Raw genomic sequence first — 13628 nt, forward strand, 5'->3', positions numbered from 1 at the left:
TATATATGTTCAGTGGATGGAGCTACATATGTACATAAATTGAATGTCAAATGATTAATTCATTATTATTATACTTTTTTTAATATTATTATTATATTTATTTTATTTCAATTAAACATGTACATTCGCCTTTACAGATACAATACAATTAATAAAAACATTTTTATACAATGTGAATTCATACAAACATCATCCACAGTGACATCTATGGAGAATTTTTTGCAGCATTTTATTATAGAAATGGATGTGGCTATTTGCACATACAGTGGAAAAGACTTCGATAATGGTTTGATGTAGTTTATTGAAATGTAAAATTTGCACGTGGTGGTTCAGCGGAGCGTACGGAACACAAGTTGTCCGTACGCCGTCTGCTCGAACTCTGTCGACCGTCGCGTATTTCCGCTTGGGCCGACACTAATGCCAACTCGTCAATAATGCCAATCGACAATCAGTTAATAAGACTGTTTGCCACACGTCATTACAAAAGTCGGAACATAGTCCCACATAGGAAAACTGTTGAACAATACAGTTATTCTACAGAGTTACAGCATTACTGACGAGTCGTTTACAATAAATCATAGCTCTTAAAATAATTAAATAGAGGGTGAATAATGAAACCTTTGCCTCATCCAGTGTGAGGATAAAATCAATTTATTGGTTCAGTAATATTTCAACTTATAGGTATACCTCTGGTGAATGTTGTTTCTATTTACATTAAAATTTTTGAAATCTCCTTTGAAGCTGTGAATAAGCATTACAAGATAAGTTTACTTTAAAGAAGAGAGAGTGGACTGTATATGGTTTAAAACTTAAGCATTCCTCATCTTGATGTTAACTTAGACAATACAATGTTGACACTGTTACAGTTGTCAAGACAGATCAGCTATTACCGATCAACTAAACTTGATTAGTGAGTGTAATGCTCCTAAGTTAACTTGATTTCATCAACAAGTAGCACAAACATTGCTAAATTAAAAGTAAATTGGAAAGTCATTCATTCATTCCTACAAGCAGGAAATGAAGGCGAACTATGATTATAGATGTCTCTACGTTAAACATCGAAATGTTCAGTATTATAATATTTACTTATTCTATGATTCACATAAATACTATAAACAGTAAGAGTTAACTTATGTTTTCATAACAAGAAACATAAGACCTGCGGATGACTCCCGGCAGGTTATAATTAAGTAGACATGAAATAATTTAAGATGCTCCATTAAGTGTGGCTTGGAGACTAACATTAACAAATCATGAATCTAATTTTAACTGTCAAATTTGAACAGTTTATTTTAAACTCGGATATAATCCTTCCGAGTGATGACATGAGACAAGTCTTATATTATAAAGACAAAATGATTAGATTAAATTCGGAGATATATACTGCCGAATGTTAAAATGAAAATAGCTTAAATTATACACACAACACAATTAAAGTGAATTACGGAGTACTACTATTAACATTGAATGATTTAAACTCATGATTACATCTAATAAGTAATATGAGTTGGGGGTAGTGTCTTCGGGTTAAACTAAGCTACCGAAGTTGACGGAATTGAAGCTGCTGTTTCTCCTCCCTCTTGCTGATCTTCCTTCCTGTCAAGTGGTCCTTGTGGTAGAATCGGCAATGGCGCCACTAGATGACTGGACCGACGAAACTCTCCGCTGGCAGTAAAGACGTCGACGACTCGAACTCTGCCATCTGGTCCGGGATACAATTTAGTGACTCGACCCAAGACCCATCGGGTTGGCAGCATGTGTTCCTCCTTTAACAGGACCATTTGACCCACACTCAGATTGTTGCTCGAGTCCTTCTTCCATTTGTGTCGTAACTGCAAAGAATGTAAATATTCCGCCGACCAACGTTTCCAAAATGCTGCTGTGGTCAATTGTATCTGAAGCAGATTGGCATGGACATTAGTGTTATATTTAACCTCCATTGGAAGAGCGAGTAAGGATCTGCCAATTAAGAAATGTCCAGGTGTGAGGGGTAAAAGGTCTAGTGGATCCGAAGACAAGGGACTAAGAGGACGGGAATTCATGCAAGCTTCTATTTGAGTCAATACCGTACAAAATGATTCGAAATTTAAGGTGGTGGCCTTTAACACCTTGTTTAAATGAATCTTCATGGATTTAACCGCTGCTTCCCACAGCCCTCCCATGTGAGGCGCCCTTGGCGGGTTAAACTTCCAACGAATCCCTTCGGAGGCTACATACCGTAGTAGCTTCTCCTCATGAGGACGTTCGTAAATTAATTTTACTAAATTAACGAGTTCACGACTTGCACCGACAAAATTAGTAGCATTGTCGGAATATATCGTATTGGGCCTGCCACGTCTGGCTACGAATCTTCTTAAACAATTTAAGAAATTTGAACTCGTTAAGTCTCCGACAAGTTCCAAGTGAACTGCCTTACTGGAAAAACACACAAAGACACAAACGTAACCCTTAATTATCTTAGAATTCTTATTGCAACCACTCTTCACAGGAAAAGGTCCTGCGAAATCTATCCCCACATGACTGAAAGGAAAATTCGCAGTGGTACGTTCAAGCGGGAGTAATCCCATTAATCTATTGTGTGACAGTGGTTTATTTCTGAAACAAATGACACATGAACGCACCACTCCTTTGACAGTATTATGTCCGGCCAATGGCCAATAGGTCTGCCGCAATAACGACAGTAAGGCTTGAGTACCCAAGTGAATATATTTCAAGTGCGCATCTCGGACAATCATGTGTGTAAGTTTATGCTTATTTGACAAGATAATGGGTGACGTTGATAGAGTTGTTCCCAGAGGAAGTCTACTTCCAACACAAATTAAATTCTCGTGGAATAGAGGGGACAATTTAGCTAATTTACTGCTACTGGGAATTGGATGTCCCTTGCTCAGCAAACGATATTCCAATGGAAATGATTCCATTTGCGATAACCTTATCAAATTATTTAAAGCATCTTTTAATTCTAAAGCGGACGGTTCGTTATTTTCTTTAACGTTTAATTGTTTATTCCTTAGTGGCCGACGAACATATGATAAAACTCGAAGGAGTCTTGGAAGATGAGAATGTTTATCTATCCAATTATTTTCCCTCACAAGGGTAGCGTTAGTGACTACCCTTCTCTCTGGAAGATCTATTGTGATCTCAGGAGGTCTTCGAGGCCATCGTGATTCGTCTAATTTCAACCAACTAGGGCCGTCCCACCATAACGAATTATGATTTAATTCTGATGGTTGAGTCCCTCGAGAAATTAAATCTGCTGGATTGTCTGTAGAGGAGACATGGTACCACTCAATGGGTTGAGATATTGATTGGATTTCGGCCACTCGATTGGCAACGAAGGTGGTCCATTTACATGACTCTCCTCTAATCCAATGCAATGCGACGGTTGAATCCGTCCAATAATATTTTTCATTAATATGAATTGTTAATTGGTCTATTGTTGACTTCATTAACTTTGATAATAACATAGCGGAGCACAGCTCTAAACGCGGAATAGTTACAAAACTGAGCGGAGCGACTCTCGAACGAGAACACACAAGATGACATTTGGAATTTCCCAATTGATCAGTACATTTTACATAAATACAAGCACCATAAGCTTTCTCGGATGCGTCACAAAATCCGTGTGCCTGTATATTAATGACATTATTTAGTATTATCAATCTAGGAATTTTATAAAGTTTCATGACTGTATTGGATAATTGACAATCTTTCCATTTTTTGAAGATTGTCTGAGGAATGAATTCATCCCAACCAATGGTTTGTTGCCAGACAGATTGCATTAATATCTTATAATTAATTAACAATGGAGATAATAGTCCTAATGGGTCGAAGATCTGACTAATTACTGATAAAAAGTTTCTTTTTGTTATATTTTCAGTCTCGACTTCGGTTTGAACCTTAAATACAAAAACGTCTTCCCGCGGTTTCCAAAATAAACCTAAAGTTTTGTGTGATTCGTTAGAGAAGTTAAAATCTGAACAATCGTCAGCTTTAACATCCGTGATTATATCGGAGTTGTTCGATGTCCATTTGCTTAAGGGCATACCGGCTGATAATAATATGGTTTCCAGTTGAACCTTTAATAATTTACCAGCTTCAATAGTATTAGTTCCCGTGAGCAAATCATCAACATAAAAATCACGTTCGATCACTTTACTAGCGATGGGATATTTGTTTCTATTCTCCTCTGCTAACTGATTTAGACATCTAGTAGCTAAAAATGGGGCTGAAGCAGTTCCGAATGTTACTGTATTAAGCTTGTAATGCTTGAATTTACTCTGGGGATCTGTTCGCCAAATGATTCGTTGTACATTTTTATTTTTCTCTGCTATTTGAATCTGTCGGTACATCTGCTTAATATCCGCAGTAATCACGTATTTATGGAGTCGAAAGTTGAGTAGTAAACTTAACAAATCTGATTGGACACTAGGTCCCACCATCAAAATATTATTTAGTGAGATATTAGACGTTGTCTTTGCGGACGCATCAAAAACTACACGATATTTAGTGGTAAGGCTAGACTCCTTAACCACGACGTGATGAGGTAAATAACAATGAACCTCATGTGCCTCCGGGGGTTCACACTCTGACATATGTCCTAAATTTATGTACTCTTCTAAAACTTTATTGTATTCCATTTTTAAATTATTATTGGCTAAAAAACGTCTTTCCAAAGTTTTGTGTCTTTTCTCCGCAATGTGCAATGAACTTCCTAATACTACCGGGGAATTTTTATATGGTAAAGCTACACAAAATCTACCGTTTTTATCTCGTGATGTGTGTGCTTGGAAATGTTCCTCACATCTTTTCTCCTCAAGAGATTGATGTTTTACCATAGGAACCTGGTCTATCATCCAAAAGTTTTGAATGTGACTGTCTAATTGACTTAAGCCTATGTGGCTCTTCCCTGGAGCATTATTTACTTCGGGATATGGACCAACTATTGTCCATCCGAATTCGGTATCCTTTAAGATAGGCATACCTTTTCCTAACTGGATGGTTCCTGCTTTCATAGCATGAACGCAAATCTCGGCGCCGAGCAATAAATCGATTGGCGTCGGTTTATTCCAAAGGGGATCTGATAACTTGATTCCCGCTGGTATTGAAATTAACTGTTGATCCAGTTTCACAGTTGGAATTTCGCCAGTAATTTCTGGTAATACCAAACACAACACTTTGGTTGAGTAATTAGTGGTTGAAGACCTTATGGTCACCTTGGTGATGTGACGAATGCTACTTTCTTGATTAGCGATACCTACAATTTTTTGAGAGATTTTCTCTAATTTGAAGTTATTCTTCTTAGCGAAAGATGTGGTAACATAGTTGACTTGTGAGCCGGAATCTAATAATGTGCGACCCTTAACGACCGTTCCATTGGACGTTATAATGTCTACTTGTACCGTCGGTAAAATTATCTCCCTTTGAGAGAAATGAGTAGAATGAGCATTAATTGACTTCCTTCCCGTATTATTGGAACTAAATGTATCGTCCTGATGCAACAAAGTGTGATGGTTTTGTTTGCACCTTAAGCAATTATAGTTAGACTTGCAATTTGTTATCTTATGCGATGAATTTAAACATTTAAAACACATGTTATTAGATTTAACGAATTCATTTCTTTCCATACTGGATTTTGCTTTGAATTTATCACATTTGCCTATGAAATGATTATTTCGACAGAATGCGCATGCGTTTACCTTACTTGATGGGTTTTTGTTCGCGACATGAGTTCTCATGATTCTTTGACGACTATGAGGGAATTCCTTCACCGTAGTTACAGATGCAGTAGATTGTAATACATTACATCTATTCTGCAGAAACGTTTCTAACTTCTCGTACGGTGGCATTTCTCTGTCAACCAGAGATGTTTCCCAGTCCTTTAATAAACTAAATGGTAATTTCCTTAGAACTAAACATGTTACCCATGGATCTAAAATTTCTCTCGCGTAACCCAATGATTCAATGTTTTTAATACACACCGTTACCTTATTTAATAGATCTCTCAATTCGATATGTGATTCCTTTGTGATTAATTTTAAGTCACAAAGTGAGTTGATCCTAGTTTTGAGATTAAGTCTTGGTAAATTATATTGCTTGTCTAAAATACTCCAAGTTGTTTCGTAATTGTCTGAGTTAATATCTAACCCTGAGACAGCTGCTAAAGCGGGACCGAGTAATGATTGATGCAAATATAGTAATTTAGTGACATTAGAATATTCAGGTTTATTTCCTATTATATTTTTGAAGGTTTGTTGAAATGATTGCCATTCAGATGGATCTCCCTGAAATGTGGGAATAGTCAACGTCGGTAACTTATCTCTAGCAAATTTAATTGTTGTTTGCTCTACTTTTAGTTGATTATTTTGAATGGATTGTCTATCTAATGTCGCTTTAAGATTTTGAATTGTCATTGAAATCATGTCGAACTCTTCGTCTATTTGATCCGCCTGCTCTATATCTGTGAGGTTATCTAAATACTCATAATGGAGTTTTCGGACATAATCGTATGCTTCTTTAATGGTTTGATACTGGCCTTCATTTATTTCGGAGGTTCTTTCTATTTTTCCCTTTAGTCTTTTTAACGCGCCCGAATACCTTAATTCTATTGACGCCATTGTAACTTCTACTTTATTTTCTTTCGCTAATATTTCTATCGATTGAGTCTGACTTCGAGTCTGATGTATTCTAGAGCTTGACCTGTCTCTAATAGGTTCTACGTCCCTAGTTGGATTTCGACCTTTATGCGACTTGGAAGTCGAAGCTTCTATTTCCTCGTTTTCAGCACTTGACATTTGTTTCAGAAAGTTGCACTATTTCGTCTCATAAATACAGTTATTCTCTACTATAGCTGTCAATTGAACTATTCGTAGAGATAAGGTAATAATATTCAATGATTAACCGTGAATCTTAATATTCTACTTTAACTATTATCACCAGAATCTATCCAACATATTTTGGAAGAAATAACAACCCTAAATTGGTGGGTGCTTGATTTAAACCACTTTGGGGCTACAAGTCTTGTGATTTATTTTAAATCACCACTGTTTCATCACACATTATGAAACAAAGAGATCTACCGATGTATGAATATGCCGGTATGTACTTGATTTAATCCACTTTGGGGCTACAAGTGTAATTCCACATTTATCGTGGAAGGGGGGGGGGGGGAGGGTGTTTCTACACACATTAAGAAACAAAGATCTACCGATGTATGAATATGCCGGTATGTACTTGATTTAATCCACTTTGGGGCTACAAGTGTAATTCCACATTTATCGTGGAAGGGGGGGGGGGGGAGGGTGTTTCTACACACATTAAGAAACAAAGATCTACCGATATGAATATACCGGTATGTACTTGATTTAATCCACTTTGGGGCTACAAGTATAATTCTCCACGTGCTTTGCTAATTTTACACTACATCTGATTTTACACTTTTAATACGAAATTCGATGCGACCGATGAAACATTCCTTCGTAGCGCGATATTATTTTATACAATCGCGTTAATTAATTGTTATACTTTAAAACATATTTTAAAACTGACCTACCCACATGATTGCCTTTTGAACAGATTGCCTGAGATTGAATACATTCACTTACTTGAATATCCTTTACGATGTTTATGTGATCGTTCCGATAATTTTGGATTACCTCTGTGTCCCATGCGTCTTTGTAGGTTATGTTTTTATTTATATATTTTCTGCGTCAATCACGCGGTCATGTACCTCTGTACATCAATCAATATATTGCTGAAATAGAAGCAAACATGTTATTAGTATTGGAAAGGTATGGATAGTAACAAAGGAACGATACCGATTTCTTAATTGACATCCATTTTTTCTCGACCACGTTTTTTCCTATTGGTTTGTCCGTTTGGTGTTGTGGCCTAGGTTACTGGTGTCCGGTTCGAAGTGACCATCATGGAAAAGACTTCGATAATGGTTTGATGTAGTTTATTGAAATGTAAAATTTGCACGTGGTGGGCCAGCGGAGCGTACGGAACACAAGCTGTCCGTACGCCGTCTGCTCGAACTCTGTCGACCGTCGCGTATTTCCGCTTGGGCCGACACTAATGCCAACTCGTCAATAATGCCAATCGACAATCAGTTAATAAGACTGTTTGCCACACGTCATTACAAAAGTCGGAACATACAGTATCGACGAATTATTGACTATTTGTACATACAGTATCGACGAATTATTGGCTATTTGTACATACAATCAAGAAAAAATGGCCGAGTCAGTCACGGAGTGCAGAAGATCGCGAGACATATTTTTATTTTTTTTTTTTTTTTATTTAATTTACACCAAGAAGGCCTAACAGGTAAACCCAATGCGCCTTCCTGACCAAAGACAATTATATAAACATATATGTACACCATCCATATATACACAAATACTTACACGTATACACAAATACACATACATACATACATAAATATAAAAATACACATATATACATATACATACATACACACCTACACATATATATATTCACATATACATATATATATATATATATACATATACACATACAATACATACATCCATATACAAACAAACATTATACATGCATATACACATAAACACATAAATAAAGATAAATTACTCATATATATAAAAATAAAAAATAGCATACATATATAAATAAAGATAAAACTAACATACATACACATTATGCTAAATAATAAAATTGCAAAATGAAAACAACATGTGTAAATATGTATGTAGCTAGAAGTCATTTTAAATATGCTGCCTGACAGAACTGTATGATGCAGTAAAAACATCAAGGCTCCCAGAAAGCAGGTTAATCGAATGGCTCTTGAAAGGGGTGAGTCATCAAGCACATTAGTTCTGGCCCGAATAGGCAGGAGTTCTGGAGCGAGATTCTCTCAGTTTCTCAGGTACCCTAAGTTTAAGATTACACAGAACTTCAGGAATATGACATTCACCCCTTAGAATTTTTAGAAAAAGCTTACCAAGATGATTGTTTCTACGTGAAGCTAAGGAGTCAAAGCCCAAGGAGACCATGACAAACTTACTGGGAAATAAGTAGGGATAGCGCCCAAACTCTCTCATGTAGAGATAGCGAAGAAATTTTCTTTGCACCCTCTCTAACATTAGCGTGTACCTTAAATGATTAGGACTCCATATGGCCGAGCCAGATTCAATCAAACTGCGCACCAATGTAGTATACATTGTAGTGCTCATTTGAACGTGGATGGCCGAGCAAGCATGTGGGGATAAAATGAGAGGACGGGTGAATCCACCAGCGACAATAGCCTCAGGCGTGTTTTATGTATCAATTCCTTTCCAAAACCACCCGTTATACTAGTAGCACAATAATAGTTATACAATAATAGCGTATATTATTATTTTGTATTGAAGCATTAGGGCGAAATCACACAGCGGTGAATGTGGCACGTGATTTTTTTGAGATACTTTTAAACATGCGAAAAAAATGATGTGTAACATTCAGTGCCGTGCCGGCCATTGATCCTCTGGACCTTTTTCAGTGAAATTGTATGCTTGTATTAATCCTTGCTTGACAGTGATCGATAACGGTGTATCCCATATTTGAAGAAATGTAGAAGACCACCCACAGCGAGGAGCCATGCACATGGTGTGCCATTCATCGCTGTATGTTTTCGCCCTTATAAATTTAATTTAATTTTACTTCAGATAAAATATATTTATTTTTAAAATAAATGAATTTGAATTGAAAAATAAAATACGCATACTCGTAAAAGTACTGATGGTAGCCCTTGTATAGTTAATCGATGGAGATTACACGAGTTGATTTCAGTTACGGCTGTCAAACGAAGATCGCTTTATGTGTTCTGGAAACGCATTTGTAAAAGGCCGGGTATAAACGAGCCATTATGTATTTTATTTTATAGCGAGCAGACGTACCCGGCGTCGCCCGATTATATGTATAACCATACGTTGCTAAGAGCCAAATTATATTACATATGTATAGGTACATACATACATACACGTAAAGTTTAGTTTTCGAACTCAGAAGCGTGCATGTGCTCGTACATATAAATTATTAAATTGCCATGATTTGGCTTGAGTGTATGTTAAAGTTGACATGATCAAATGACAATTTGATTCAGCGCATAAAGATATAAACTTGGTTTAACCCATTGAATACTGACCAACGCCGATCGTTGTTTTCCAAGGGCCTTCAAAATGCCGATCGGCGCAAGGGCGCGGTCCAAGTGCCTGCATAACGCTGATAGGCGTTGTATATTGAGCATGTACATACAAAGTAAACAAAAATATTACATGCCTTTAGAGGTAGCATTGAAAAGCCTTTAGAGGTAGCATTGAAACAATATGCATTGAACATGGGTACTGTAATCCGTGTCATTCATTTGTCAACGTTTATAAAGACTCGTTTACACCGGAATTTCTTAATTTATAACCATAACAGAATTATCCGATGGAAATCACTAACTGCTGAGTATTTAGGATTGTGGCTTGGCATTTAGATTATGAGCATTACATTTTAACAACAATGAAGAAGGTGGAACTACATAGTTTTGGAAAAATACATTCATTAATAGACTTCTTTTGTTTATTTTATATTGTTGCAAGATATATTAGAGAGTCTAAACACACCTTTACAAAACTCAATCTTCGGTGGAAGTTATCTACGGTAGTGATCTAGGGTTTGTTTGGATTAGCTACAATTTTTATACCTGCTTTATATTGGATTTCTAATTAATCTATTTGGAAATGCTGGCGAAATTTTCAGCGTGACGGACTTTCAACAGAAAAGACGTCAGCGCTCAAAGGGTTAATTATCACTTCATAGTATATTCGAAGAGCACTTTTCGAATTTAATTTAAGGTTGGAACGATAAACTTGAGAGACGCGTGTTCTGACTACCTACATATGTATATATTGTATTCGTTGAATCGAAGACGTCAGCACTCAAAGGGTTAAACCAGGTCTGGGCAAACTTTTCGAATAAAGGGCATTAAAAATGAACGTCGGACCTCAAGCAAAATACTATTTATAGATATACATTATTTACTGTAATGAAAAATAATTTTAGCATAAAATATAAGTGATCCTATAATATCCAGCAATTTGGCGGGCCGCACAAAAATTCGAATCGGGCCGCAATTTTCCCAGACCTGGTTTAAACGCTTAACAAGTTCTTGGCCACCCTTACCACGTGTCCCTTAACGAATCCTTCATGTTACGCTATAAATTTGCGGATACAATTTTTTTTTATTTATATTATACCAGGAAGGCCTGACAGATAAACCCCAATACGCCAATTACATACACATGTAAATCGAAACAATACCTGACATCTATGGTCAGATATTACAAACATCGTATAAATACGTTCTATAACATTTTTCATGTAACAATACGAATTTTAACATTCAATAAACAACCACAGAGACATCTATGGTGAGAAATCAGATGAAACCTGAGATATAACAATAACTCAAAGTTTGCAACGGAAAATTGGGAAGGAAAAGCCAATTTTATAGGAACCTTTTCAATGAAAATCAGAAAAATTGACAAATTATGATAAGAAACGATCAACCTCGACAAACCAAGGTCTGGCCAACAACGACTCTAGTGGGAATCGAACCCGTGACATAATTCACGAAAGAATTCAACACTCACCACTAGATCACGCTGCTGGTTAATATAAATATAAAATATGATACGCATATACATATTTTATTAGGGGTAAGGAACTCGTCTAAATTAATTTTTGATTTGCGCCCTTTCCGCCCCGTTCGTTAGGAGATATTGAATTATATGAAATGGAAAGAGGACGGCTTTAATTGGAAACGAGCCCGACTCGTTGAATTGCACTGAATTGAAAATGGATTGATTAATTAAATCAGGTGGCGTGTAAATCGCTCGCTTTTCACTTTGCAAACTTTTACCCCTCGCTTTCGGTCCATTGGTGATATGATTCTTTTCTATTTTTAACTGGAAAGGGAATTTAAAAAAAAATCGACCGTAACGTTACTTTTTTTACGACACGGCGAGCAAATAATATGGGTCGAATTCAATGGTAATAAATATCTATCTATAATTAAATTTGTATGAATAAAAAGATTTTTTTGGTTTTATTATATCATCACAAATCTCATGGGGAAAAAGTTTCATGGTCAAATGTTTATTTTAAAGAAGTTATATATACATATGTATATTAAAAATAATCACAATAATATACATATGTATATTACAAAAAAATCTGTGAAAAAATAGGCCGTGCTCTAGTTCAATGGTTCCCAAGAGTGGACTGCAACGTTTATACTGATGGTCAGACTAACCCGTTATACTGCTGGTCAGACTTGGGTGTTTGTGAGTACAAGTCGATCGTTTCTTATCAGAGTTAGCCAATTTTATCATTGTTGAAACGGTTCCTTAAAATTGCCAAAAAAATCTTCCTACCTGTTGTCACAAATCTTCTGTATTATGTATGTACAATTTGTAAAAAAATATGTACAAGTCTAAAATCCATAAATGTCTCAATGGATTATTTTTTTATGACGGAAATGTACCAAACTAGGTACATTTTTAAATGTTTTAAAAAGTAATTTATCAATATTATTATAATTCTAAACGTTTTTATTTGTATACTAGTAGTTTTAGCTGGCCTCGCTCGGTATTTGTAATATAAACCGCTTAAACATGACTAATCTAATAGTAAAAACTTTATAAATTTTATTTGAATAGTTATATTTTATATAAATTTATTTGAATACTCATTTGTTTTTTTTATTAAATTGACTGTCACAAACAAACAAACATATATAGTAAGTCTCTTATAAAAAATTATATGTACGCCCTCGGCGTTTGCGCCCCCCTAGGGCTCCACCCTCGGCGTCTGTGCCCCTTAGAGCTCCACCCTCACCGTCTGCGCCCCCTGGGCCTTCGCCCTCGGCGCTCCCTAGGGCTGCGCCCTTGACGTCTGCGCCCCCTAGGGCTTCGTCCACCAAGGCTCCGCCCCCGGCGGCTGCGCCCCCGGGAACTTCGAATCCTTTGAATCGTAAAAAAGCGAATTATTTTTCGATGACGTCACTGATTTCTAAGAACGAAGGATACATATATACATACATACATACATACATACATACACAGTGGCGGACTGGCCATACATGCGAACATGCCTGATGGCATGTGGGCCCCACTATCTGTTAGAAAATATGGGCCCTCAGTAAAATTAAATAACTTTTTAACTATTTATAGGATATTGCAACTTTGGGACCTAAAGTTTGGGTATTTCAACAAAACAAATTTCTTACGATATACACAAACAACTAATACCTGCTTTAACAGCCCAAGGATCGGTTAACTGTTTTTATTAGGCTTGAAATGTAAGTTTCAACATTTGCGTGGACCCTTTTGCCGGGCCCATTTCCAACGTTAATATTATGTATATACCAATACCTATGTAACAACTAACTACTGAAATAAAAATGGAAATATACAAATTTTCGTGAATAATATAAACAGAATTGCTTAAAACAATTTTGATAGGACGATTCATCATCAACCAGCGATTTAAATTTACTTCATACTTTCAAAATAACATTTGATTATACTTCGATGATATAGTAAGATTTAAATACACAT

General features: G+C 36.2%; 1 protein-coding gene across 1 annotated transcript; it reads right to left on the minus strand.

The window, feature by feature from the left end:
- Window positions 1-272: 272 nt before the first annotated feature.
- Window positions 273-8048, minus strand: LOC143917107 (uncharacterized). The gene is made up of 2 exons (XM_077438505.1): window positions 1935-8048; window positions 273-1832 (listed from the first exon to the last, which is right to left on the minus strand). Exons 1-2 carry the CDS (start codon window positions 6792-6794, stop codon window positions 1533-1535), a joined length of 5160 nt encoding a protein of 1719 aa, XP_077294631.1. The 5' UTR covers window positions 6795-8048; the 3' UTR covers window positions 273-1532.
- Window positions 8049-13628: the final 5580 nt, after the last annotated feature.

This window comes from Arctopsyche grandis, chromosome 9 (assembly GCF_051622035.1).
Source record: "Arctopsyche grandis isolate Sample6627 chromosome 9, ASM5162203v2, whole genome shotgun sequence".
Lineage (NCBI taxonomy): Eukaryota > Metazoa > Arthropoda > Insecta > Trichoptera > Hydropsychidae > Arctopsyche > Arctopsyche grandis.